Raw genomic sequence first — 26,444 nt, 5'->3', positions numbered from 1 at the left:
GAGTATTCCATGAGCTTTATGCCTAGTGACTCTGCTTCATAGGTTCCTCCAAAAAAAAAAAAAAAGCAATGTTGAGTCAGTGTGTATTAAAAGCTCCTATTACTTTTCCCAAAAGGTAAAACACTGTTTTACACCAACATTTCATAACCTCATCTGACCACAGTGTAATGCTTCTTAAATTGATTGCTGGAAGTTGCTGTTGACTGAACTCCAAGGTGCCAGTATTGTACACACACGTGTTAGCCATTTATAACTTCTTGTCTCTTAAAGTTTTATATCTAATTGCTATTTCCTCAATGATTGTGAACCGAGTTCTTAAACCAATAACTTTAAAACCTTGTCTCTTTTTCTACGTTATCTTCATCCCTTGATTCTGTCTACATGTTTTTCTTCAAAGGTCAGACACACATCTGTTTTCATTAAGCCCCAGAGTCACGACGCATAAAGCTTATGGAACATTCCTTATTCTATAAGTATAAAATCAGAAACAAGGGCATGATTAAATATTTCTTAGTTAAATATTAAGTCCCAATCATACCTTAAAAAATACCACCCAATCTTATTTACTGAATTTTGTTTGCATAGTGATGGAAAACTTGCATTTTCCTTCCATCTAGGCAGTGAGCCCATTTTCTCAGCACCATTTAATGCATATTTCATATCAGTGTGGATTTGTGATACCATAATTATTATGTACTTAATTGGGGTTGCAGTGGCCTTACACATGTGCACACATAGCAGCTCTCATGGGATTTAAAATTTGTTGCAATGAGTATTCTCCATGAGTACAGATCTACTTTAATTGACTTAATGATTAATTTTGCAGTCTGATAAAATTCTAAGCCTCAGTTCCAAAATTTTTCTTTATCTTCAGTCATGACATAAAGATATCATTTCAGGGTGAGAGAGAAGAGAAATTCCACTGAGACTATTAAGGCAATCTTTTATTTCTTTTTGAGACAGTCTTGCTCTGTTTCCCAGGCTGGGGTGCAGTGGCATGATCTCAGCTCACAGCAACCTCTGCCTCCCAGGTTCAAGTGATTCTCCTGTCTCAGCCTCCCAAATAGCTGGGATTACAGGTGCCCACCACACCACCACCATGCTTGGCTAATTTTTTGTAATTTTAGTAGAGATGGGGTTTCATTATGATGGCTCAGCTAGTCTGGAACTACTGACCTCAGGTGATCCGCCCACCTCAGCCTCCCAAAGTGCTGGGATTACAGGTGTGAGCCACTGTGCCCGGCCAACTAAGGCAATCTTGTTAACCATATGAGCATGAAAAGAACTGACCTCTTAGCAAATATGCTAAGGGTCAATTATGGATGCAGAGGCTGAGAACACTGGGGAGAAAGAGAAACAGTGGCCCTGCCCTGATGGATACTTCAATTTAAGGGAGTAATTAGACCTGAAAGCAAATCTCCCATAACTAACAACGTTAATGGGACTGCCTGCTGCAAGGTAAGAGATGGTCATGTGAGTTTAGGAGGACGTCATTCAATGTTGTGAGGTTACTTCCTGTTACCCTGTGTGTCAGGTGTTGAATGCCATCCCCTAGTTGGGTTAGGTGGGATGATTTGGGACTTGGCACAGTCCTGCTCACAACTGTGACTTATTACAGTGAGGGCTACAAAGCAGAATTGGCAAAGCGAAGAGGCACGTGGGACAAAATCCAGAGGAAACCAGGCTCCCGAGCGTCCTCTCCCGGCAGAGTCACCCAGGACATGCGGAATTCCCCCAGCAGCAAGTGGTGAAAAACACATGAGATGTTGTCTGCTGTGGAAGATCATTACAAACTCAGTGCTCGGATGTGTGTGTGTGTGTGTGTGAGTGTGTGTGTGAGTGTGTGAGAGAGAGAGAGAGAGAGAGAGAGAACTGGTCACATAGGCATCCTCTCCCTAGCATATTCCAAAACATGCGTTAAACGGTGCTGAGAAAATTGGCTCACTGTTTAGATGGAAGGAAAACGCAAGCTTCCAGGCTTCTGGGACAGCAAAGCTTTAGCATAAGCCATGTTGTCTGTATAAGCCATACAGGCATGTGAGCTACTCTTATCAGCTCTGGGAATGGGGGTGGAGGGCGCCCTCCACATCCACGTTCCAGATTCTAGCCAGTGGCCAATGCAGCAGGCAGATCTAAAGACAGCAGTCTCAGACCTGTCATGTTAACACTCTTCTGTATACCCTGAAATCCTGGCTTCAGCTGACATGACGCCTGTATGTACATATGTCAGGGTAACTGTCCCATTCATTGCTTTTCATCTTAATAGTGTATTATAAATATCTTTCTGGGTCCAGCAAATACAGACCTAGGACCAGTCTTTATGGCTTCATGTTCCATTTTATTCATGTAATGTTTTTTTTTTTTTTTTTCAGAGTTGAGAGATGAAGACATTTCTGGAAAACGAAGGTTTAGGGAAGATTTCTTAGCATGTTTGTGCATTTAGGTCCAAAATACAAAAATAAACCTGAGACGAAAAGCTATGAAATGATGACTCTCCGAAGTCCAGCTCAGGTTTAGGAACTCAAAGGGTACCATTGTTTGCCCTTTCCTCCTCAGACCCGATACTGAACAGAGTAAGAATTCCACACCACCCTCTGTTCAGCGGGATTTTCTAGTTAACCTTCTCATTTGTCTCTCCCCTGCCACCGAGTGGTGGTCTTTCATCTGTCCTCCCACCTCAGTGTGCCCCAGGGTTGCCCTAGAATTGTGTATGATTTCTTAAAACTGAGCTCTAGGCTGCCAAAGTTTGCTCGACTTCACCTGACCTAACATTAAAGCAACTCCCTGGGTGCATGTCTGCCTTCTGAAACTCATTGACTTCCTTCTTTTTTTCTGCCAGTTCAACCATGCATTTAAAAGCTCCTTTAGGGGAGGAGAGGGAAACAGGGAGTGACTGCTTACTAGTTACAGGCCCTACTTTAGGGGACGTGAAAATGTTCCGGAATGATGGTGTCATAGTTTTTACCTTGTTGGGCACTGGGGATTTGCATAGCCCTGCTGCAAAACTCAGGTGCCATAGGCTCATTTTTTTACCCCTTTATTGGCGGATCATGAGTATCTTTCCAGGTACTTCATGGCCACGGTGGAGTCCAATCCAACCCAGTGGCTCTATCCTCTAACACGGTACCCGGTATGTGAGGTCTGCAAGCTTAATGTGCCTACTTATCCCCTTCAGGTAGGCATCACTATTGAGTGTGTCTACAATACCACTGACTCTCTGTTTTGTATTTGGTACATCTTATCAGCTTCGCCGGCGATTTCTTTACATCCAACAACCTAGTGACGGTTGAGTATATAGTTAGGTTTATTTCGTGGTTGGAGATGGAGCAGTCTAGCCTCGAAGTTACCTGCCATTCTCCAAAAGGCATTTACTCCCCCAAAGGGACTATTTATCCCTTGTTCTCTGCGTCAAAGCATTTGCAGTAAACCCATGGAGACGTTGGCCAATCCACATCCACTCATATCTGATCAGATCTTCTTTCTCCACCTTCGTCATCAACTGAGTGCCTTGACAGTGTTGGGTCAAGGCTCTGGTATGGATTCTTCAGTCACAACTCTACAATCTCAACTTCTCATAACTGAGTGTAATGATATCAGGATTAGACTGACATTGAAACTTACAGGTGTAGGAGGCTCACAGGGTTTAGAAATTGGTCAAGGGAAAAGATAACCAAAGGTGGCAGTTGCACACATGCTTTTTGGGTGGCGTTTTCACAGGTTGTGTGTGGGGCATGTCCCCAGCCTGTCCAGGGACTGCAGTGTGTGGGTCCCTACTCAGAAGGAGAGGAAGATGGGGAACCCCTGCAGAGGTGGGGTAGAATTGGAGAGGCGACCTGTGTGCGTGTGTGTGTGCGTGTGTGTGTGTGCGTGTCTGGTGTGTGTGTCTGGTGTGTGTCTGGTGTGTGTGTGTGTCTGTGTGTCTGTGTATGTGTGTCTGTGTGTGCATGTGTGTGTGTGCGCGTGTCTGTGTGTGTGTGTGTCTGTGTGTGTGTCTGTGTGTGTGTGTGTGTCTGTGGTGTGTCCATGTGTGGTGGGTGTGTGTGTGTTTGTGCGTGTGTCTGTGTCTGTGTGTCTGTGTCTGTGTGGGGTGTGTGGGGTGTGTGGTGTGTGTGTGTCTCTGTGTGTGTCTGTGTGTGTGGGGGTGTCTGTGTGTGTCTGTGTGTGTGGGGGTGTCTGTGTGGGGGTGTCTGTGTGGGTGTGTCTGTGTGTGTATGTGTCTGTGTGTGTATGTGTCTGTGTGTGTATGTGTCTGTGTGTGTATGTGTCTGTGTGTGTATGTGTCTGTGTGTCTGTGTGTAGGCGATACCACTCAGTACAGTGGGGAGGAGCAGCTCCTGGGTCCGAGAGCTCCAAAGGGCAGGACACCTTGCAGTCATCTTGACCCTGAGGACTTACCTATTGCTGGCAGATGCTGGGAGCAGTTCTGTGAGGTATGCAAAGCAGGCAGGCTGTACATGACTAAAAATCTGCTTATTTGGGCTGTGTTTGAAACAATTGGATGTATAAAAAAAGTTTGAAGCCAGTGGGCTTTATGCGCTAACAGGTTTCAGCCTACAGTAAAAAAATAACCTAGGGACTGTCCTTGCCTCATTTATATAGTAACGAGACAGAACAGAATACATCATAACTTAGATTTCTTTTCAGCAGCATACAAGACCACAAACAGCCTATTTGCTTATTATAACAGTTGCCTCTTCATTAGGAGTCCTTATCTGTATCAATGACATTCCTCCAAGGAGTATAGTCATTGTAAATACAGCCGATTGCTATACAGATTATTCTAGCATAGAGCAGTTTCATATACAACAGCCTATCTTGTAACAGACCATAAGCATAGATTTCCAATCTGCACAGGGGTGACAATTTCAAAAGAAACACCCTCCAAAGTTTCTATATGATACTCAATTTTCAACCTATATGCTATTTGCTAATCAGGGATAACTTTTACCATAAGAATGTTGCCTTCTAACACAACTGATATTCTACCTTAACAGAACCTAGAAATTTACCAAGATCGATTGACAAGGCCATTGACCCAGACAGAAAGAGTTCAGACCTATCATTGATGGTCTATCAGAAAGGAGCTTCTATCACACCACAGGAATTTTCTAGGATGTCAGCTTTGGATGAATTGGCATTACCATGTGGTTTGACTGTCTGATTCCACATCTGTTTTTTAGATCTCCTGTTTCTGGCGACTCAAAACCCCTTCTCTCTGAAGTCTGCCTTCCCTGGAGAACCAAGATGGCGGAATCGAATTCTACTGACTTCGACCTGCTGTGGTATCTGGAGAATCTCAGTGACAAGGAATTTCAGAGTTTTAAGAAGTATCTGGCACGCAAGATTCTGGATTTCAAACTGCCACAGGTTCCACTGATTAATTTAAGGGCGACAAAAGAAGAACTGGCTAACTTGTTGCCAATCTCTTATGAGGGACAGTATATATGGAATATGCTATACAGCATATTTCTAATGATGCGTAAGGAAGATCATTGTATGAAGATCATTGGCAGACGAAATCGTGAGTGGGGTCATAAGAAGGGTGGGTAGAAATCGGGGCACTTCACAGGAAGCTGGGTGTTGGGCCTTTTTTTTTTTTTTAATAGGTTTTTGGGAAACAGGTGGTATTGGATTACATGAGTAAGTTCTTTAGTGGTGATTTCTAAAATGTTGGTGTCCCCACCACCCGAGCAGTGCACACTGTCCCCAGTGTGTAGTCTTTTATCCCTCATCTCCCTCTCACACGTCCCGCTGAGTCCCTGCAGTCCAATGTATCATTCTTACGCCTTTGCATCCTCATAGCTTAGCTCCCACTTACGAGAACATACAATGTTTGGTTTTCCATTCCTGAGTTACTTCACTTAGAATAATGGTCTCCAATCCCATCCAGGTTACTGCAAATGCCATTATTTCATTTCTTTTTATGACTGAGTAGTGTGTGTGTGTGTGTGTGTGTGTGTGTGTTCACAATTTCTTTATCCACTTGTTGACTGATGGACATTTGGGCTGGTTCCATACATTTGCAATCGCAAATTGTGCCACTATAAACGTGTGTGCACATGTCTTTCTTGTATAATGACTTATTTTCCTCTGGGTAGATACCCAGTAGTAGGATTACTGGATCAAATGGTTAGTTTTCCTTTTAGTTCTTTAAGGAATATCTACACTGGTTTTCATAGCAGTTTACATTCCCACCAGCAGTGTAAAAGGTTCCCTTTTACCACATCCACACCAACATCTATCTTTTAATTGTTTTTTATCATGGCCATTCTTACAGGAGTAAGGCGGGACTGCATTGTGGTTTTGATTTGCATTTCCCTGATCATTAGTGATGTTGAGCATTTTTTTCATATTCATTTTTCAAGGACTATCAGATACTGGCCATTTGTGTATCTTCTTTTGAGAAGCATCTATTCTTGTCCTTAGTCTACTTGCTGATGCAATTGTTTAGCTTGGTGGTTTTGATACATGACTTTTCCAGCCCAAAGAACCTGTCTTCAGAACTGGAAGTCACATGGGGACCAGGGATGGATTGGATGAGGGTCGTGTTCTATCTTGTGGCTTTCTGATTCTACCTTTATTTTCTATTATGCTAACCAGCTTATGTGAAAGTAGCCAGCCAAAGGATTAGACTCAAGGTACTTAAGCTAGAGCAGATTTCCCAGCATGGAGCTCTGTCCTAGAACCATAAGATCTAGCTGTAGAAATGTAGGGGGCTCTGTGTAAAGATCATGGAGAGTTAGCACCCCGGGTACCCTCCTACCATAAGATCCAGCTACAGAAAAGTAGGGGCTCTGTGTAAAGATCATGGAGAGTAGTATTTGGGAGGTTGAGGCAGGTGGATTACCTGAAGTCAGGAGTTTGAGACCAGCCTGACCAACATGGTGAAACCCCTGTCTCTACTAAAAATACAAAAATTAGCCGGGCGTGGTGGCACACACCTGTAATCCCAGCTACTCGGGAGACTGAGGCAGGAGAATTGCTGGAACCTGGAACCTGGGAGGTGGAGGTTGCAGTGAGCTGAGATCACACTATTGCACTCCAGCCTGGGCGACAGAGCAAGATTCCATCTCAAAAAACAAAAACAAAACAAAACAAAACAAAAAAAAAAACAGGCTCTCTGTTGCCCATGCTGGAGTGCAGTGGTGCAATCATAGCTCACTGTAGCCTTGACTCCTGGGCCTGAGCAATCTTCCTGCCTCAGCCTCCCGAGTAGCTGGGATGACAGGTACACACCACCAGGCCTGGACATAACTGACTTTAAATACCAGGCTTTTTTGTCTTGTCATGTCTTTTCTACCCATTTTATTTATATATCTATTTATATTTATATCTTAATATATATTTCTATATGTTTATATAAATACATATACATATATGTTTATATAAATATACATATATACATATATGTTTATAGTTATATGTTTATATATTTTTATATGTATATAAATGTATATGTATACATTTGTATGTAAAAAATTATATATATTTATGTGCATATTTATACACATATATATTTATATGATATATCATATATAATATATACACACATAAATATATATAATTTTTTATGAGTCTCGCTCTGTCGCCCAGGCTGGAGTACAGTGTCCTGATCTCAGTTCACCGCAACGTCTACCTCCTGGGTTCAAGCAATTCTCCTGCCTCAGCCTCCCGAGTAGCTGGGATTACAGGCACCCACCACCACACCCAGCTAACTTTTTGTATTTCTAATAGAGATGGGGTTTCACCATGTTGACCAGACGGGTCTCGAACTCCTGACCCCATGAGCCACTCTGCCTGGGCCTATCCATTGTATATCCTCTAGCCATCTAGAAAGACTCATAGGAACTAGCCAGGCAGGTACTGAAAATGTACAAAGTGGCTGCCCAGCTCTAGGTAAAATATATGTTCAGGTTTACTACTGTCCCTTAATTGGTCATATGGAGAAAAAGATTTCAGGTTGTCTCCAGTCATAGCCTAAAACAAATGATTGAACATCTACTAAACTGCTGTTGATATTTGAAAATGGTACTGAGGCCCCAGGACTACCAGCCCTTCTGATGTGATGCGAAACCAGAGATCTGGAGTGTCTGCCTCTTTTTAACATTTAATGGTTGGCAGCTATTTCCAAATTAAAAAATGGCTTGAAATTTAAGTAAAACCATCTCGTGGACCAGGTCCAGGTTTGGTCCCAGATTTAAACCTCCAGCACAAAATGAGAGGATACAGAGTCTGAGGCAGAATACAGTGAGCAGTAGGGAAATTTGGCTAGCATGCTTCACTTACCCACCTTATTTGAAAGCTGAAAACTGCTTTTTCACATCTTCTCCCATATAAATTTACAACCAGAAAAAATATATTACATAGCATACAGTATTCAAAAAGTACAAAAAAAGAAACTAAAGTCACCTGGAATCCCACAACCTTGAGCTATACCTAACATTAATAGCTATCTCCTTCAGGAACTTTCTAGTCACAGATACAAATGTGTAAAAATAGTCAGGCCAGGTGCAGTGATTCACGCTTGTACTTTGGGAGGCCGAGGCAGGTGGATTGCTTGAGGCTGGGAGTTTGAGACCAGCCTTGCCAACATGGCGAGACCCTGTCTCTACAAATAAAATTTAAAAATAGCCAGGTGTGGCATGTGCCTGTAATCCCAGCTAGTTGGGAGGCTGAAGTGGGACAACTGCTTGAACCCGGGAGGCAGAGGCTGTGGTGAGATATGATTGCGCCATTGCACTCTAGCCTGGATGATAAAGCGAGACCCTGTATCCAAAAAAAAAAAAAAGTCACACTCTATACTAAGGCCCATTTTGATTTATCAAATTTTCACCTAAGCATTTTTGGATAAGGTTAAAAACATCTTAAGCCATCCCTATTGTGGGGCTCCTGCTGAAGGAGTAAGGATTTATGAGTTTTCATGGGTATCTGTCCAAGGTTTTTACAAGTGAGTTATATCAGCATATCTAGATAGGAGAACAATTGGAATGGAAGAAGTAATCTATAATGGATAAAGAAGTGATACTGAGGCCGGGCGCGGTGGCTCAAGCCTGTAATCCCAGCACTTTGGGAGGCCGAGGCGGGTGGATCACGAGGTCAGGAGATAGAGACCATCCTGGCTAACACGGTGACACCCCTTCTCTACTAAAAATACAATAAATTAGCCAGGCGTGGTGGCGGGTGCCTGTAGCTCCAGTTACTTGGGAGGCTGAGGCAGGAGAATTGCTTGATCCCAGGAGGCAGAGTTTGCAGTGAGCCAAGATCATGCCACAGCACTCCAGGCTGGGCGACAGAGTAAGACTCCATCTCAAAAAAAAAAAAAAAAAAAGGATACTGAAACAGAGGTATGATCTATAAAAACCTTCACATGGTAAGTCCTTTTAGATAACCTGGTGCTTGTTGTTGTTGTTGTTGTTGTTGTTGTTGTTGTTACTGTTTTTTGCTTCAATGAGTCTGGGGACTCATTGAAGTCAGGTGTCTTCTCGGATGAAGAGTCAGCTGTTGAACTCTACAATTTGCTCAGGTTGATACACTCCATTTTCCTGAGGGTGAGGCCATAAGCCCCATGTAGTGTGGATGGTGACAGGCCAGTGCCTCAAATGACACTTTCTATTACCTGCTTCCTGGGTAGGGTCAGTGGTGGGAAAAGGAGAGAACCCAAGAACCTCTCTGCCTGATGCTGCTCAGACACTCTCTTGGTTAAGAGCACAGACACATGAGTTGCCTATACTGGCATTCGAACCCCAGCTGTGTTTAACAGGTATGGAGCCTTGGCAAAGCTGCTTTTTATATGCCTTCTAATGTAAAGCACTACAGGCTCCGTATTTTAATAAGTCAAGAAACAAGGATTCATTAAACTGGTCATTCCAACAAGTAGCAGTTATGTACAATGAACAAGTCCAGAGATCTAATGTAAGACATGAGGACAGTAGTTAATAAAATCGTATTAGGGATTTCTGTTAAATAAGTATCCTTTAGCAGTTATTGTCACACACAAAAGTAACTGCGATAATGCTAATTTGCTTCACCCACTACAGTAACTGTTTTACCATCTATACGTATCCCACTACAGTAACTGTTTTACCATTTATACATACCCCATAACACCATGTTATAAACCTCAAATACCTACGACAAATCTTTTTAAAAGATCATTTCAAACCACACCTTCAAAATATAACTAGAATTAATATTTAACTAGACTCCTAAACATCAACTAGGTTATTAGTAGTAGCAGGTAGACAATGTGACTTTTTTTTTTTTTTGAGACAGTCTCGCTCTGTCACCCAGGCTGAAGTGCAGTGGCGCAATCTCAGCTCACTGCAAGCTCCGCCTCCCGGGTTCACGCCATTCTCCTGCCTCAGCCTCCTGAGTAGCTGGGACTACAGGCGCTCGCCACCACTCCCAGCTAATTTTTTTGTACTTTTAGTAGAGATGGGGTTTCACCATATTAGCCAGGATGGTCTCCTTTTTTAAAACACTTGTCACCCATATTTATATACTCTATAAGGATTTTTTTTCCTGTAACCTGAATTTGATCTTTCTGTCTATATTCTCTATTTTGAGGCCATACAATTTTCTTGGACCTTTTCCTTCCATACCTACATGCTTCTGGCTTTATTGAGATGTAATTGGCAAATAAAAATTACATACACTTGAGTTGTGCAACTTGATGTTTTGATATATACTGTAAAATAACGATCCATGGGGATTCTTGCTCACCCACCATCTCCCTGTGGTCGGGGGCCTTCCTGGGCTGTGTGCCAGTCCTGGGCTGGTGGCTGTCCTGTCTCATTCTTCTGTTCTCCATGGGTTGTGTGGCTTCCTTGATGAATCTCATGTGTCCTAGATAATCCAGTAGAACAGTTGGTATTGCCACTCTATTCTCTCTCCGTGAGAGCGGTACATGCTACCAGCTTCTGGTCCACCATCTTCTCTAACCATGCCTCACTTTATATTTTAGATATTTTAAAAATTAAGTACCTCGACGTGGTGGTAAACTTGTTTTCCTTCCTTGAGTGTTTTCTTCCAGAATTCGTAGCTTTTTACTTTTATGTTGCACGGTTATCCTGTCATTCACTTCTCTTTTCTTATCTAGCTCAAGCTTATCAAGGACAACTGTGTCCAAAATGTACAGCATGTCCTGGTAGAGTGTAAAGTAGTAGTCCCCCACCTTTGTGGCACCAGTTTCAAGGAAGACAATTTTTCCATGGACCAGAATGGGTGGGGTAGATGGTTTGGGGATAATTCAAATGTATTACATTTATCATATACTTCTATTACATTGTAATATACAATGAAATAATTCTACATCTCACCATGATGTAGAATCACTGGGAGCCATAAGCTCATTTCCCTGCAACTAGACAGTCCCATGTGGGGGTGATGGGAGACAGTGACAGATCATCAGGCATTAGATTCTCATAAGGGGAGTGCAACCTAGATCCCTCCTATGTGCAGTTCACAATCGGGTTCACTCTTCTGTGAGAATCTAATGCTCTCGCTGATCTAACAGGAGGCAGAGCCCAGGTGGTAATGTGAGCAATAGGGAGCAGCTGTAAATACAGAGGAGGGCTCAGTCACCCACCACTCACCATCGGCTGTGGGGCCCAGTTCCTAACAGGCCACAGGCTGATATCGGTCTGGCGTAAAGTCTCCTGAACATGCTTCCTAGGCCACATTGTAATCTCTTGTTACCCTTTACATTTTTACCACTATCTGCTGAGGGTGTCAATGGCAGGGGGAAGTGAACCAGAGTTTGAGAGATGTCTTTCCTAGAGACCATGGCTGTGTCCTCCATGGAGACCCTTTAAATGTCAATAGCAGGGCTGAGTCCACTCAGTGAGTTTCTCAATTCCATGGACATTGCAATGCCCTTCCCCTCCTGTTCTGCCCAGTGCCCTGAGAAAATAGAAATCCTTCCTGCTTCTCTTGATGATCTTATTCTCAAGACTGTTGTGCTGTCACTTCCTCATGAGGTACATGTTCACCTGCTCTGTTTACTACTCTTCAAATTGCAGATATTTAAGAGAATGTCAGATGTGGTTTCTTTTCTTCACTTTCTTAACCCAGTACCTCTTCTGGGGTGGCTTCACATATCGCAGTAGTAAATACAAAAGGTCTTAGTACTTACATAGATTGCTCCCAGTGGAAAAACAACTCAAATGGAGCCTTGGATGTGGGACAGGGAATTGGTAGATGCCTGATGGGCCTCGAAGTTTTAAATGGGGAAAGAAACTACAAGTCAAGTAATTAAAGGGTAGAGGAAACTACGGGTCAAGAAACTACTTCACCTATAGTTTCTTTCCTCTGCTTTTTAGAATTTTTTTTCTCCTAGAGTATAGTGGTACAATCTTGGCTCACTGCAACCTCCGCCTCCTGGGTTCAAGTGATTCTCCTGTCTCAGCCTCCTGAGTAGCTGGGATTACAGGTTCCTGCCACCATGCTGGGCTAATTTTTCTATTTTCAGTATAGACGGAGTTTCACCATGTTGGCCAGGCTGGTCTCAAACTCATGACCTCAGGGATCCACCCGCCTTGGCCTCCCAAAGTGCTGGGATTACAGGTGTGAGCCACTGTGCCTGGCCATCCTCTACCATTTTAATAAGTTTTCAACATGCCTTTGACCTTCAGTGGACTTGATCAGGTGGGAACCTTAACAGGTGAAAAGTTTAGCAAGGTTGTTCCCCGAAATAACAGTAGAAAATGCACATTTATGAACTAGAAGATAAGGAGATTTTGGGAGAGAATAAAGATGCAGCCTGGTGGTGGTGGTTTTGTTCATCATAAAAAGTGACGAGGGAGGAATGGACTGAAGAATAAACTTAAGGTTTTGAACTAAGTTTGTAGAAAATACAAAGGTCCTTGACAGGCTTCTCTGACCACAAAGCATTCTCAGGAAAGCGCTTCAGGGTCATCGGGTAGTTCTATTTTTAATTTTTTGAGGAACCTCCACATCATTTTTCGTAATGACTCCTCTGATTGACAGTGCCTCACACACCGTGCACAAGGCTTCCCTTTTCTCCACATCTTCACTCACACTTACCTTTTGTCTTCTTGATAATATCCATGCTAACAGGTGTGAAGGGAATATTTCATCGTGATTTTTATTTGCATTTCTGATTCGTGATGTTGAATACCTTCTCATCTCCTCTCCTTTTGGGACTGTAATTACGTGTATTTTATACTCACTCTTTGATACTGTATCACAGTTCCCTGATGGTCTGATTGGTTTTGTGATTGTTTTTCCGCTGTGGTTGTCAGGTCAGTTCTATTGATCTGTGCTGGTGCCCCTCATCGTTTCTTCTGTGTGTGCCATCTGCCATTCAACCATTCCAGTGAATTCTTTGTTTTGCAGAGTGTATATTTTAAGTTACAGAGCATCCATCTGATTCTTATACTCTATATACATAATATATGGGGATATATATGTAATATATTATGAAACTTATAAAATTATTACCTCCTAATTCCGAAAGCTGGGTTATATGTACGTATGCTTCTATTCAGTTTTTATTTTACTTTTGACAAATAGTTATGCATAATTATAAGGGACAATGTGATGTTTAGATATGCTTCCATTGCGGAATGTTGACATGAAGCTAACAAATCTATTGTCTCACATACTTATTCTCGTGTGTGTGTATGTGTGTGTGTGTGTAACTGGAAAGCTTCTGAATGGCAAAGGAAATGAGTGAAAAGACCCCTGGACTAGGAGAATATATATTTGTAAACTATGTATGATACGGAACTAATATCCAAAATATATAAGGAACTCAATAACAGGAAAACAGATAACCCAATCAGTAAATTGGCCCAAAAAAAAAAAAAAAAAAAAAAAACACCTAAATAGACATCTTCCAAAGATTTTTTTCTTGATTATAAATCATGGTTTATAATTACGAACAATATTCACCATCATCATCATGGTTTTCTGCTTTGAATCTGTTTTTTATTGTATATTGAACATCGTATACAAAAACAGTAAGGAGAAAGTCCTGTGTCTGCCAGTCTGTTGGGATGTGATGAATCGGAACTGGGCAGCCCTGGTAGTCTTGAGGGTGGGATCAGGTCCGTTTATCCATCAGGCTCATCTCCGCGGCGGGGAGCTAGTGTGTCACATTCCAGTACATTCGGGTCCACCACACCAGCCCTGCTGCAGCTGTTAATCGCTGGCTTTTATTTATCCCATTAAAGTTCTTCCAGGCTGCCAGGCTCCCTCTTCTGCCTGCCCTTACCCAGGGATAAAAACATTTTCAGTTATCTGTTCACTGAGGAAGAAGTCATCTTCTTCTAGGAATTCATTTATTTGGATCATTTCTGTATCATACCTCTATGATAGCTTTATACTTATGTCTTAACATTTTTGTTTTTGCAGTGGGAGTGTAATCTTGTGTGTTCTCAAGAAATAAGACTCCCTTTATGATACATTTTAACTTTATTCCATATATCACTTCATTTATCTTAAGTAGTTCATTAAATGATCTGGATTTAAGTAATAATATGCGTAAACAAGAAAATAGAAGGAAAGATGAATGTGTAACTCATGACTGACAGGCCAAGATGTAATAGGTAGATACTTTGAGCTGAATACATACCAGGAAACAGTCCCTGAACTCGAGTTATTGCCTCAAAGGAAAAACTGGCTGTGAAATGAAACATTATAATTGAAGGCTACATAAAATGCTAGGGAACCCCCAAAAAGGAAAGAAATATGTCCTTGATGCCAACATACGAGAGGAAAGCCCTTGCAGGATAAAGAGCAATGCTCAAACTGATCTGTCAACTCCATTGTATGGGTTGAATAGGTTTTATTCAACCCTTTTGCTTTAAAGCAACATGGGCTAGGTGCAGTGGCTCATGCCTATAATCCCAGCACATTGGGAGGCCGAGGCAGGTGGATCACCTGAGGCTAGGAGTTCGAGACCAGCCTGGCTAACATGGCGAAACCCTCTCTCTACTAAAAATACAAAAAATTAGCCAGGCGTGGTGGTGCATGCCTGTAATCCTAGCTACCCGGGAGGCTGAGGCAGGAGAATCGCTTGAACTCAGGAGGTGGAGGCTGCAGTGAGCCCAGATCGTGCCACTGCACTCCAACCTGGGCAATAAGAGCAAAACTCCATCTCAAAAACAAATCAACATGATAGTAAATATCTTTGTACCTATATCTTTGTGATATAGTAAGTAAAAAATTTCTACTACACTTTTCCTATAAACATGAAAAGAAGCTAAAACTGTTGTTACATCTTGAACTTCTATCTTTGTTCTATTTTCTGCCCCATACTCACTGGATTAGGTAATCAGGAGGCATGCAAGGCTCTCATGAGGAGAAAAGTCACCCTGCAATGGGAAAATCACACTTTTGGAGAATTTCATTATAAATTTTTTTGTAACGTTGCATCAGATGTGTTCTATGTCCTTCAATTAGCCTATGATTCTACTAGCTGTTATTCAGCCAACGATCTCAATGTGTTCCTGATGGGAGATAGAGCATCTGGAAAAACTATGACTATAAACCTGGCTGTGATGAAGTGGATCAACGGCGAGATGTGGCAGAACATGATCTCGTACGTCGTTCACCTCACTTCTCACGAAATAAACCAGATGACCGACAGCAGCTTGGCTGAGCTGATCGCCAAGGACTGGCCTGACGGCCAGGCTCCCATTGCAGACATCCTGTCTGATCCCAAGAAACTCCTTTTCATCCTCGAGGACGTGGACAACCTAAGGTTCGAGTTAAATGTCAATGAACATGCTTTGTGTAGTAACAGCACCCAGAAAGTTCCAATTCCAATTCTCCTGGTCAGTTTGCTGAAGAGACAAATGGCTCCAGGTTGCTGGTTCCTCATCTCCTCAAGGCCCACGAGGGAGGAAAACATCAAAGTGTTCTTGAAAACCACAGATTGCTACGTGACCTTGCAGTTGTCAAATGAGAAGAGGGAGCTATATTTTCACTCTTTCTTTAACGACCGCCAGAGAGCGTCGACAGCCCTCATGCTTGTACATGACAATGAAATACTCACGAGTCTGTGCCGAGTCGCCATCCTATGCTGGATCACATGTACTGTCCTGAATCGGCAGATGGACAAGGGGCATGACCCCCAACACTGCTGTGAAACACCCACTGATCTACATGCCCACTTTCTTGCTGATGCGTTGACCTCAGAGGCTAGACTCACTGCCAATCAGTATCACCTAGGTCTCCTAAAACGTCTGTGTTTGCTGGCTGCAGGAGGACTGTTTCTGAGCACCCTCAATTTCAGTGGTGAAGACTTCAGATGTGTTGGGTTTACCGAGGCTGATGTCTCTGTGTTGCAGGCCGTGAATATTCTTTTGCCAAGCAGCACGCATAAAGACCGTTACAAGTTCATACACTTGAACGTCCAGGAGTTTTGTGCAGCCATTGCATTTCTGATGGCAGTACCCAACTGTCTGATCCCCTCGGGCAGCAGAGAGTACAAAGAGAAGAGAGAACAATACTGTGACTTTAATCAAGTGTTTACTTTCATTTTTGGTCTTCTAAATGAAAACAGGAGAAAGATTCTTGAGACAACCTTTGGCTACCAGTTACCCATGGTAGAGAGCTTCAGGAGGTACTCGGTGGAATACATGAAGCATTTGGGCCGAGACCAGGAAAAGTTGACGCACCATGGGTCTTTGTTTTACTGTCTCTTTGAGAATCAGGAAGAAGAATTTGTGAAGAAGGTTGTGAACCCTCTCAAGGAGGTTACCGTTTACCTTCAATCAAACAAGGATATGATGGTCTCATTATACTGTCTGGAGTACTGCTGTCACCTGAGGACATTTAAGTTGAGTGTTCAGCGCATCTTTGAATACAAAGAGCCACTTGTAAGGCCAACTGCTAGGTGAGTCTTTAAAAAATAAATCCTCTTTTCTGTCTCCTAAGACCTGCCCATAATTCTAGAGCTTGTCGACCAGAACAAGACAAACTCAGTGCCATGAAGAACTTCATTTCCAATCGCGCTTCTAATTAGACCAGTGACTTAAATCTCTCTGCTTCTGTTTAAACTCAAACTTTGAGTTAAGCCTCAGCACTGTTGACATTTTGGGCCAGCTATTCTTTGTGGGGGGGTCTATCTTGCGCATTGTAAGTGGTTTAGCAGTATCTCTGGTCTCTCCTGTGGCCAGTAGGGTCCCTTTTTCCCCACTTGTGACAGCAACAAAAATCTATATCACCAAATGTTGGCTGAGGGGCAGAATTGCCTCATTGCAAACCAGTGGTTTAACCTAATTTCTTCAGATCTGTTGTATAGATTAAACAGAAATAAACCTTGTATTGTTACATTATAGGAATGTTCATGATAGCACAAAACATGCAACATTGATTTTTAATATTGAAGTTTTAAAGTATTGTATTTAAAGGCCCTGCACTCAGATGTATCTTACCTGAATATGGAGTCACCAACTACTTTAGTGGATCTGAATGTTGTTTTTTCATGCTTGACCCTACTTTATTTCTTGCTGCCTGGTATTAAGTCTGGGTCAGACAACAGACACTCTCAAAAGATACGTGTTTTACAAATTGCTGGAGTTGAATCGATTCCATTGGAAAACTCAATTTTTCTTTTATGTAGTCAAATGAAGAGCCTTGTCTACTGGAGAGAGATCTGCTCTCTTTTTTGTACAATGGACACCCTCTGGGAGCTGCATCTTTTTGACAGTGACCTTAATGATATTTCAGAAAGGATTCTGTCTAAAGCCCTGGAGCATTCTAGCTGCAAACTTCGCACACTCAAGTAAGTACTATGTCAACTTCTGCCCTCTCTAAAGCCCTGGGGCGTTCTAGCTGCAAACTTCGCACACTCAAGTAAGTACTATGTCAACTTCTGCCCTCTCTAAAGCCCTGGGGCGTTCTAGCTGCAAACTTCGCACACTCAAGTAAGTACTATATCAACTTCTGCCCTCTCTAAAGCCCTGGGGCATTCTAGCTGTAAACTTCGCACACTCAAGTAAGTACTATATCAACTTCTGCCTTAGAGGATCCCCCAGGAATAACAGTGATCTTTTTCTTTCTCTGGGAGAAGATAATATACAAAACACACTTTCAGGTCAGGCTCTTCGGGGCCTAGGCTCCTTCTGTACTTCTCAGCCATCTTTAGTGTGTCTATGATAAAGATGACCTTGGGCCACAATGGCATCTGAGGTCCCAGTCATCATGGCTGCCTTCAAGGCAGGAAGCAACAGAAGGGAGAAGGAAAGGTTGATCTAGAAGCTTCAGGAGCTTCCTTGATGGAGCCTTTTCAAAACTCTTTCTTGTATCACTTCTGCTTGCATCTCATTGACCTGTTTACCTTGTCTTCACGCAGCTTCATATAACTGCAAAGGTGGACTGGGAAAGTAGTCTCCTGCAATCAGGAAGAAATAGTAACAACTGGATTTATCCTAAGGAAGAAAGCAAAAATGGGTCAGGGTAGGAGTCTAGCAGTTTCTTTCCTAGGGAATGCATTAGAATCAGGTGAAAAACAGCTGTACTTGCCTAAACAGTCATTGGGAAAATGAGTATTTATCTGAGTTTATAATAGCTCTATAGGAAATGTCACTAAATTATTCAGTACACATCAACATATATGATCTTAGGATTCCGGAAGCCCAGGAGTTAGCTTTATTTTCATTCGAGAAGAATGCATACTTTGTTTGGGGTGCTTGTCTAAGCACTAGGATATATCGATGGGGAAAAAAGACAAATTTCCTTGCTTGCTATCTGATGAGACAGAATATAGGCTGACATAATAAGTACATGCATTTTAAAGTATTTTAGGGTAACGATGTTATGGGGAAAGAATGGCAAGGTCAGGGTGCATAAATGGGTATTCAGGGGTATGGGAGGGTACAAGCCGTAGAAATAAGTGCCATAGAGAATGTGAGATTTGAGCAAGGGCTTGAATGAGGTGAAAGAATGAGCCAAATAAACTGTTGGTCATCCCCTGGGAGGGGTGGGGATCCATGAAACTAAGGCTTTGTGTTCAGAGACCTATGTGGTTAGACCAGTGTGAGGCAGGAAGGGTATGACGGAAATGGCTCACAAGTATGTATGGCATGATCACGGTGTTGTAAATCAGTGTCGGGACTGGGTTTTCTGGAGAGAGGTGAGGAGTTTTGAGAGGTTTTGAGCAGACACGCCATAATTTAGCTTGTATTTTAAGAAGCTCATTCTGGATACTATGTTTAAAAATGGCCAATCAGGGACCGTAGGACAGAATCTGAAAGCTCAGAGGAGGCTCCTTTTCTTGGTGTTTGCCAGGTACGGATCAATGGTGCCTCTGAGGGTATGAATAGTAGAGGTTGGTGAGGTGCCAACTCCGGGGCGTATGTTGACAAAGGATAATTCCTTGATTAAATCTAGACTAGGAGATAGAAGAATGGCCCCAAGATCTTTGTTTTGGAAACTGCCACGTGAGAATTGCCGCTGAGATGGGAAACGATGGCGGGAGCAAGAATTTGAGTAAGGTCAGTCTAAAGTTGTCTGAGCTAAAGTTGCGATGTCTATTAGGTGTCCAAAGAGCAGTGTGGAATGTTTCTGAACTGAAGGTAAAATGTGAGTGTCATTCATAGATACATGTGTATGACACACATGTATATTTAAAGCCAAGGACTGAGTTCACCAAGGATAGGAATGTTGCTCAGGAAGCAAAACGATCCCAAGACTGTTGCCCGGAGTTCTCCAACATGAAGTGGTTGGGGAGAAAAGCAGAAACTAGAGAAAGCCTTTGAGGGAGTCATTAGGCTAGAAGGAAAAGTAAACGGCGTGTGGTATCCTTGGATCCCAGTGAGGCACGTTTACTAACGAAGGAAAGGTCAACTGTGTCAGATGGTGGTCCTTATTCAAGGAGACTGAAGACTGAGAATTGACGAATGACATTAGCAAGGTGGAAGTCATTGTTGGCCAACAACAGTTCTGGAAGGATAGTGAGAGCTGCAAAGCCTACTTGAAAATGGAGAGGAGAACTGAAGAATTTTAGGCTGGGTACAGTGACTTAACCCTGTAATCCCAGCACTTTGAGAGGCCGAGGCGGGTGGATCACGAGGTCAGGAGATCGAGACCATCCTGGCTAACACGGTGAAACCCCGTCTATACTAAAAAATACACAAAACTAGCCAGGCGACGTGGCGGGCACCTGTAGTCCCAGCTACTCGGGAGGCTGAGGCAGGAGAATGGCGTGAACCCGGGAGGCGGAGCTTGCAGTGAGCTGAGATCCGGCCACTGCACTCCAGCCTGGGCGGCAGAGCGAGACTCTGTCTCAAAAAAAAAAAAAAGAAAAGAAAAAGAAAAATTAGCCAGGTGTGGTGGCATGCAACTGTAATCCCAGCTACTTGGGAGGCTGAGGCAGGAGAATCGCTTGAACCCAGGAGGCGGAGTTTCCAGTGAGCCGAGATTGCACCACTGAACTCCAGCCTGGGCAACAGAGTGAGACTCCATTTTGTGTGTGTGTGTGTGTGTGTGTGTGTTTTTAAAAAAACCTTAAACAGTTTTGTTGCAACACAGGGCAAAGACATGGGAGAGAAGTTGTTGGTGTAAAATAGGGATCAAGAGAATCACTGGGTAAAGGACTCTGGAAATACAGCAACATGGAAAACATCCAGTCTTCCACCAAGTAGCCACATAGGCTTGGAAGTAAATTAAAAGGGCTGCCCATGTGTTCTACGTCTGGATTTACCATAGGATCCTCAGTCCTCAGTTACTCCTCCAAGGGTTGGCCAGCTTCCACATTTCCCTTCCTGTCTGTCTCCTTTAATGTTGACTTGGAGATTCCTGTTTTCTCTAGCTGGCCCTTAGAGACAATGACCAAAGCTGTTGCCCTGATGTCCTGCTTCAACTCCAAGGGAGTGATGAGAAACGTTCTTCCGGGGTGGGGAGTGAGAGCCAGTGGTGGTGGGGGGGCTCTAGGACAACTTTTTTTTTCCTCAATGAAACTGTGAATTGTTATTTGTTATTTTTTTGAGTCAGAGTCTTGCTCTGACTCTTCCAATGATTCTTCTGCCTCAGTCTCCCGAGTAGCTGGGACGACAGGTGCGCGTCACCATGCCTGGCTAACTTTTGTATTTTTAATAGAAACAGGGTTTCACTGTGTTAGCCAGGATGGTCTCGATTCCTTGACCTTGGGATCCGCCTGTCTCAGCCTCCCAAAGTGCTGGGATTACAGGCATGAGCCACCCCACCCAGCCATGAATTATTTTTTAACTTCAGGTTCAGTGGTACATGTGCAAGTTTGTTTATACAGGTAAACTCGGGTCACAGGTTTGACATACATATTTTGTATATAGACTGTAAGACTGTATGCCCAGGTACTAAGCCTAGTACCTATTTTTTTTTCTGATCCTCTCCCTCCTCCCCTCAAGTAGACCCCAGTGTCTGTTGTTTACCTCTTCAGGTCCATGAGTTCTCATCATTTAGCTCCCTCTTACAAGTGAGAACATGCAGTATTTGGTTTTCTGTTCCTGTGTTAGTTTGCTAAGGATAAGAGCCTCCAACTCCATCCATATTCCTGCCCCCCCTCCACCGGCAAAAAAAAAAAAACAGAAACATGCCCTCACTCTTTTTGATGGCTGCATAGTATTCCATGGTATGTATGTATCACATCTATCCAATCTTGTTGATAGGCATTAAGTTGATTGCATGTCTTTACTATTGTGACTAGTGCTGCTTGAACATTCATGTGCATGTATCTTTTTGGTAGAATAATTTATTTTCCTTTGAGTATACACCCAGTAATGGGATTGCTGGGTCAAATGGTAGGTCTGCTTTTAGCTCTTTGAGGAACCACCACGCTGCTTTCCACAATGGTTGAATTAATTTACACTCCCACCAACAATGGGAACATCCTTGCCAGGATCAGTTTTATTTATAGAACACACACACACACACACATATATATATATACATATATTTTTTTTTCTTGAGGTGGAGTCTTGCTCTGTCACCCAGGCTAGGGTGCAGTGGCGCGATCTTGACTCACTGGTCCTCCGCCTCACAGGTTCAAGTGATTCTTCTGCCTCAGCCTTCTGAGTAGCTGGGGTTATAGACATGCACCACCAAGTAGGTTAATTTTTTGTATTTTTGGTGGAGATGGGGTTTCACCATGTTGGCCAAGCTGGTTTTAAACTCCTGACCTCAAGTGATTCACCCACATTGGCCTTCCAAAGGGTTGGGATTACAAGCATGAGCCTCCACGCTCGGCCTGTTATTTTTTGATTCTTAAATAGTAGCCATTCTGACTGGTGTAAGATGGTATCTCGTGATTTTGATTTGCATTTCTCTAATGATCAGTGATATCGAGTTCTTTTTCCTATCCTGTTGTCTGCATGTATGTCACCTTCTGAAAACTGTTACATCCTTTGCCCACTTTTTAAGGAGGTTATTTTTTTCTTGTAAATTTAAGTTCCTTATAGATGTGGGTATTAGACCTTTGTCAGATGCATCGTTTGCAAAGGTTTTCTCCCATTCTGTAGGTTGTCTGTTTACTCTGGTAGTTTCTTTTGCTGCGCATAAACACTTTTGTTTAATTACATTCCATTTATCAATTTTTGCTTTTGTTGCAATTGTTCTTGGCATCTTCAGGTTGAAATATTTGCCCATTCCTATGTCCAGAATGGTATTGCCTAGTTTTTGTTTTTTTGTTTTTTGTTTTGTTTTTTTTTTTTTTTGGTTTTTTTTTTTTTTTTTTTTGGTTTTTTGGGTTTTTTTGAAACAGAATCTTGCTGTGTTCCCCAGTGCAGTGGCATGATCTTGGCTCACTGCAACCTCCCCTCCCAGGTTCAAGCGATTCTCCTGCCTCAGCCTCCTGAGTAGTTGGGACTACAGGCACCCACCACCATGCCCAGCTAATTTTTGTGTTTTTAGTAGAGACAGCGTTTCACTATGTTGGCCAGGCTGGTCTTCAACTCCTGACCTTGTGATCCACCCACCTGAGCCTCCCAAAATGCTGGGATTACAGGCATGAGTCACTGTGCCCAGCCTCTCCAAGGTTTTAATAGTTTTGCATTTCATTTTGTCTTTAATCCATCTTGAGTTGGTTTTTGTATGTGGTGTGAAGAAGGCATTCAGTTTCAGTCTTCTGCATATGACTAGCCAGTTATCCCAGCACCATTTGTTGAAAAGGAAGTCTTTTCTCCATTGCTTGTCTTTTGTCAACTTTGTAGAAGATCAGACTGTTGTAGTTGTGTGGCCTCATTTCTGGGCGGTCTATTCTGTTCCATTGGTCTATGTGTCTGTTTTTGTACCAGTACCATGCTGTTTGGGTTATCATAACCCTATAGTATAGTTGGAAATCAGGTAGCATGATGCCTCCAGCTTTGTTCTTTTTGCTTAGGATTGATTGCCTTGACTATTGGGGTTCTTTTTTGATTCTATGTGAACTTTAAATAGTTTTTTCTAGTTCTGTGAAGAATATCATTGGTAATTTGATAGGAATAGCATTGAATCTGTAAATTGCTTTGGGTAGTATGGCCATTTTAACAATACTGATTCTTCTCTCCGTGAGCATGGAATGCTTTTTCCGTTGTTTGTGTCATCTGATCTCTTTGAGCAGTGTTTTGTAATTCTCCTTTTGATCTTTCACCTCTCTAGTTAGCTGTATTCCTGGGTATTTTTTGTGAGGCAATTGTGGATAGAATTACACTTCTGATTTGGCTCTCAGCTTGGCTGTCTTTGGTGTATAGGAATGTTAGTGATTTTTGTATGTTGATTTTATTTTTCTCTTTTTGTATCCTGAAACTTTTGCAGTTTATCAGCTGAAGAAGATTTGGGGCCGAGACTATGGAGTTTTCTGGATATGGAATCATGTCATCTGCAAACAGGGATAGTTTGACTTCTTCTCTTCCTTTTTGGATGCCATTTATTTCTTCCTCTTGCCTGATTGCTCTGGCTAGAACTGCTGAAACTGAATAATTTACATGTGGTTGATCCTGTGGCTGTATCAGCCATCAGCATATTTTGGCTTTTGCTCTCAGTATAGAAAAACATGGTTAAACTTGTGCGTGTGGATGTATCTTAGTATCTTTGTGCATGTGGATGTATTCTGAGTATCCCACTTGTGGGTCCCGCTTCAGAAAGGTCATGAGGTGAACACAGCAGTAAAGACCCAGGGGATTACTTCAAAGTCAACAAGCTGACCTTGGAATTAGCACTAGTCTTCTGACCTGACTCAAAATTTAAGATCGGGAGCCACGTGTGAGGACGTAATCCACTGAGAATCTTTGTTACAGAAGGAAGTGAGGCAGGCAGGAGAAATTGCAGAGAAGATGTTTGAACCTTCACTGGTGCTTTCCTGCTATTTTGTCTTCCACAGGTTGTCCTATATCTCGACTGCTTCCGGTTTTGAAGAGTTACTCAAGGCTTTGGCTCGTAACCGGAGCGTGATATACCTGGGCCTCAACTGTACGTCCATTTCCTTAAATATGTTCTCACTTCTGCGTGAGATCCTGGACAAGCCCACATGCCAAATAAGTCATCTGAGGTGAGGCGTTGCTCGGCTGAAACCTCAGTGCATGTGAGGGGAATGGCTGGGTGTTGGTGGAGAGAGGTGCCCCTTCAATAACACTACCTGCTCCTACCTTTTCATGTCATTCATTCCTCAATTTTTTTTTTTTTTTTTTAGCATGTGATTTCTCTCACCAACATTATTCCTGTCTTTTGAGTTGAATTTCTACATTGATATTTCATATAACATGGCTTCTCCCTCCCTTGACTGATATTTCTCTAATGATCTAATTCCTCTGGTCATTCTGAAGTACAGACTACTAGTCAAACCCTAAAACACTGTCCAGTGGAAATTATTCAAGCCACAGACTGAAATTTTCCAGTAGCCACATTAAAAAGTAAAAGGAAGCAAGTGAAACTAATTTTCTTTCTTTTTTTTTTTTTTTTTGAGATGGAGTTTCACCCTTGTTGCCCAGGCTAGAGTGCAATGTTGGAATCTCAGCTCACCGCAACCTCCGACTCCCACGTTCAAGCGATTCTCCTGCCTCAGCCTCCCAAGTAGCTGGGATTACAGGCATGTACCACCATGCCCAGCTAATTTTGTATTTTTAGTAGAGACGGGGGTTTCTCCATGTTGGTCAGGCTGGTCTCGAACTCCTGACCTCAGGTGATCCACAGGCCTCAGCCTCCCAAAGTGTTGAGGTTACAGGTGTGAGCCACCATGCCCAGCCTTGAAACTAATTTTAACAGTATTTTAACAAAGCATATCAAATTATATCCATATGTCATTAGTACAAAAAGCTATTGATGTGATTTTATATTCCGTTTTGTATAAAGGCTGCAGAACCCAGTATTTCAGAGAACATCACCACTCAGGCACATTTTCATCAGAATTGTTTGACCTCCATATGGATTTCATAAAATTTACAATTGAGAGAACTAATTCACATGCCCATGTCCTAAACGTACTTAAGTCTTCCAATAATTTGAAATCAACCTTTAAATTTAAACTAGCCAAGCCTGGCAGCTCATGCCTGTAATCTCAGCACTTTGGGAGGCAGAGGGGGTGGATCACTTGAGGTCAGGAATTCGAGAGTTTGAGACCAGCTTGGCCAACACAGTGAAACTCTGCCTCTACTAAAAATACAAAAATTAGCCAGATATGGTGGCAGGTGCCTGTAATCCCAGCTACTCAAGAGGGTGAGGCAAGAGAATCGCTTGAACCCGGGAGGCGGGGGTTGCAGTGAGCTGAGATGGCGCCACTGCATTTCAGCCTGGGCAACAAGAGCAAAACTCCATCTCAATAAATAAATAAATAATAAATACCAATGTAAATGTAGTAAAACTAACAATCCAGTGCCTCAGTCGTGCTAGCCACGCTTTGAGTGCTCAGTAACTATTTGCTAGTGACTCAATATTGGATAATGCCACTTGCTAGACCTCATCTCCAATAAGTGCATTTCGCTTGTCCTCTCAATTTCAAGGACCTCATGCTCTAACAGCGCCTCCTGTATTCTCAAGCTACTTTGTCTTATAAGCAAATCTTCGCACCCTTTAATCCTACTGGGTCCTTCCGCCATTTGAGCAGCAGCTTCTCACCCTTTCACCTCCCTCATCCCTTTCTTTTTGTTTTGTTTTGTTTTTGTTTTTGTTTTTGTTTTTGTCTTGAGATGGAGTTTCACTCTTTTTGCCCTGGCTGGAGCACAGTGGTGTGATCTCAGCTCACTGAAACCTCCACCTCCTGGGTTTAAGCGATTTTTCTGCCTCAGCCTCCCGAGCAGCTGGGATTACAGGTGCTTGCCACCACATATAGCTAATTTTTGTGTTTGTAGTAGAGATGGGGTTTCACCATGTTGGCCAGGCTGGTCTCAAACTCCTGAGCTCAAGTGATCCACCCACCTCAGCCTCCCAAAGTGCTGGAAGCTACTGCACCCAGCCCCTCACTTTCTTTCTGACATATTTCAGATTCCATGGTTCTTGAGAGTCATTGCCTTCCATCTCACTCAGCA

The 26,444-nt window shown here is 42.7% G+C and overlaps 1 protein-coding gene across 2 annotated transcripts in view; it reads left to right on the top strand.

The window, feature by feature from the left end:
* Window positions 1-26,444, top strand: part of NLRP11 (NLR family pyrin domain containing 11) — a 44,798-nt gene that overhangs the window by 4,183 nt on the left and 14,171 nt on the right. The window contains exons 2-5 of one of the 2 annotated variants that reach the window (XM_010387057.2): window positions 5,181-5,521; window positions 15,295-16,864; window positions 17,594-17,755; window positions 24,305-24,472. In XM_010387057.2, the coding sequence (XP_010385359.2) occupies window positions 5,245-5,521; window positions 15,295-16,864; window positions 17,594-17,755; window positions 24,305-24,472 (2,177 nt within the window). In that variant the 5' untranslated portion in view covers window positions 5,181-5,244. The remainder of the gene's footprint in view (window positions 1-5,180; window positions 5,522-15,294; window positions 16,865-17,593; window positions 17,756-24,304; window positions 24,473-26,444) is intronic. The other variant, XM_010387058.2, reaches the window with a different exon arrangement.

This window comes from Rhinopithecus roxellana, chromosome 12 (genome assembly GCF_007565055.1).
Source record: "Rhinopithecus roxellana isolate Shanxi Qingling chromosome 12, ASM756505v1, whole genome shotgun sequence".
Lineage (NCBI taxonomy): Eukaryota > Metazoa > Chordata > Mammalia > Primates > Cercopithecidae > Rhinopithecus > Rhinopithecus roxellana.
This window is presented reverse-complemented; position numbering and strand designations above follow the sequence as displayed.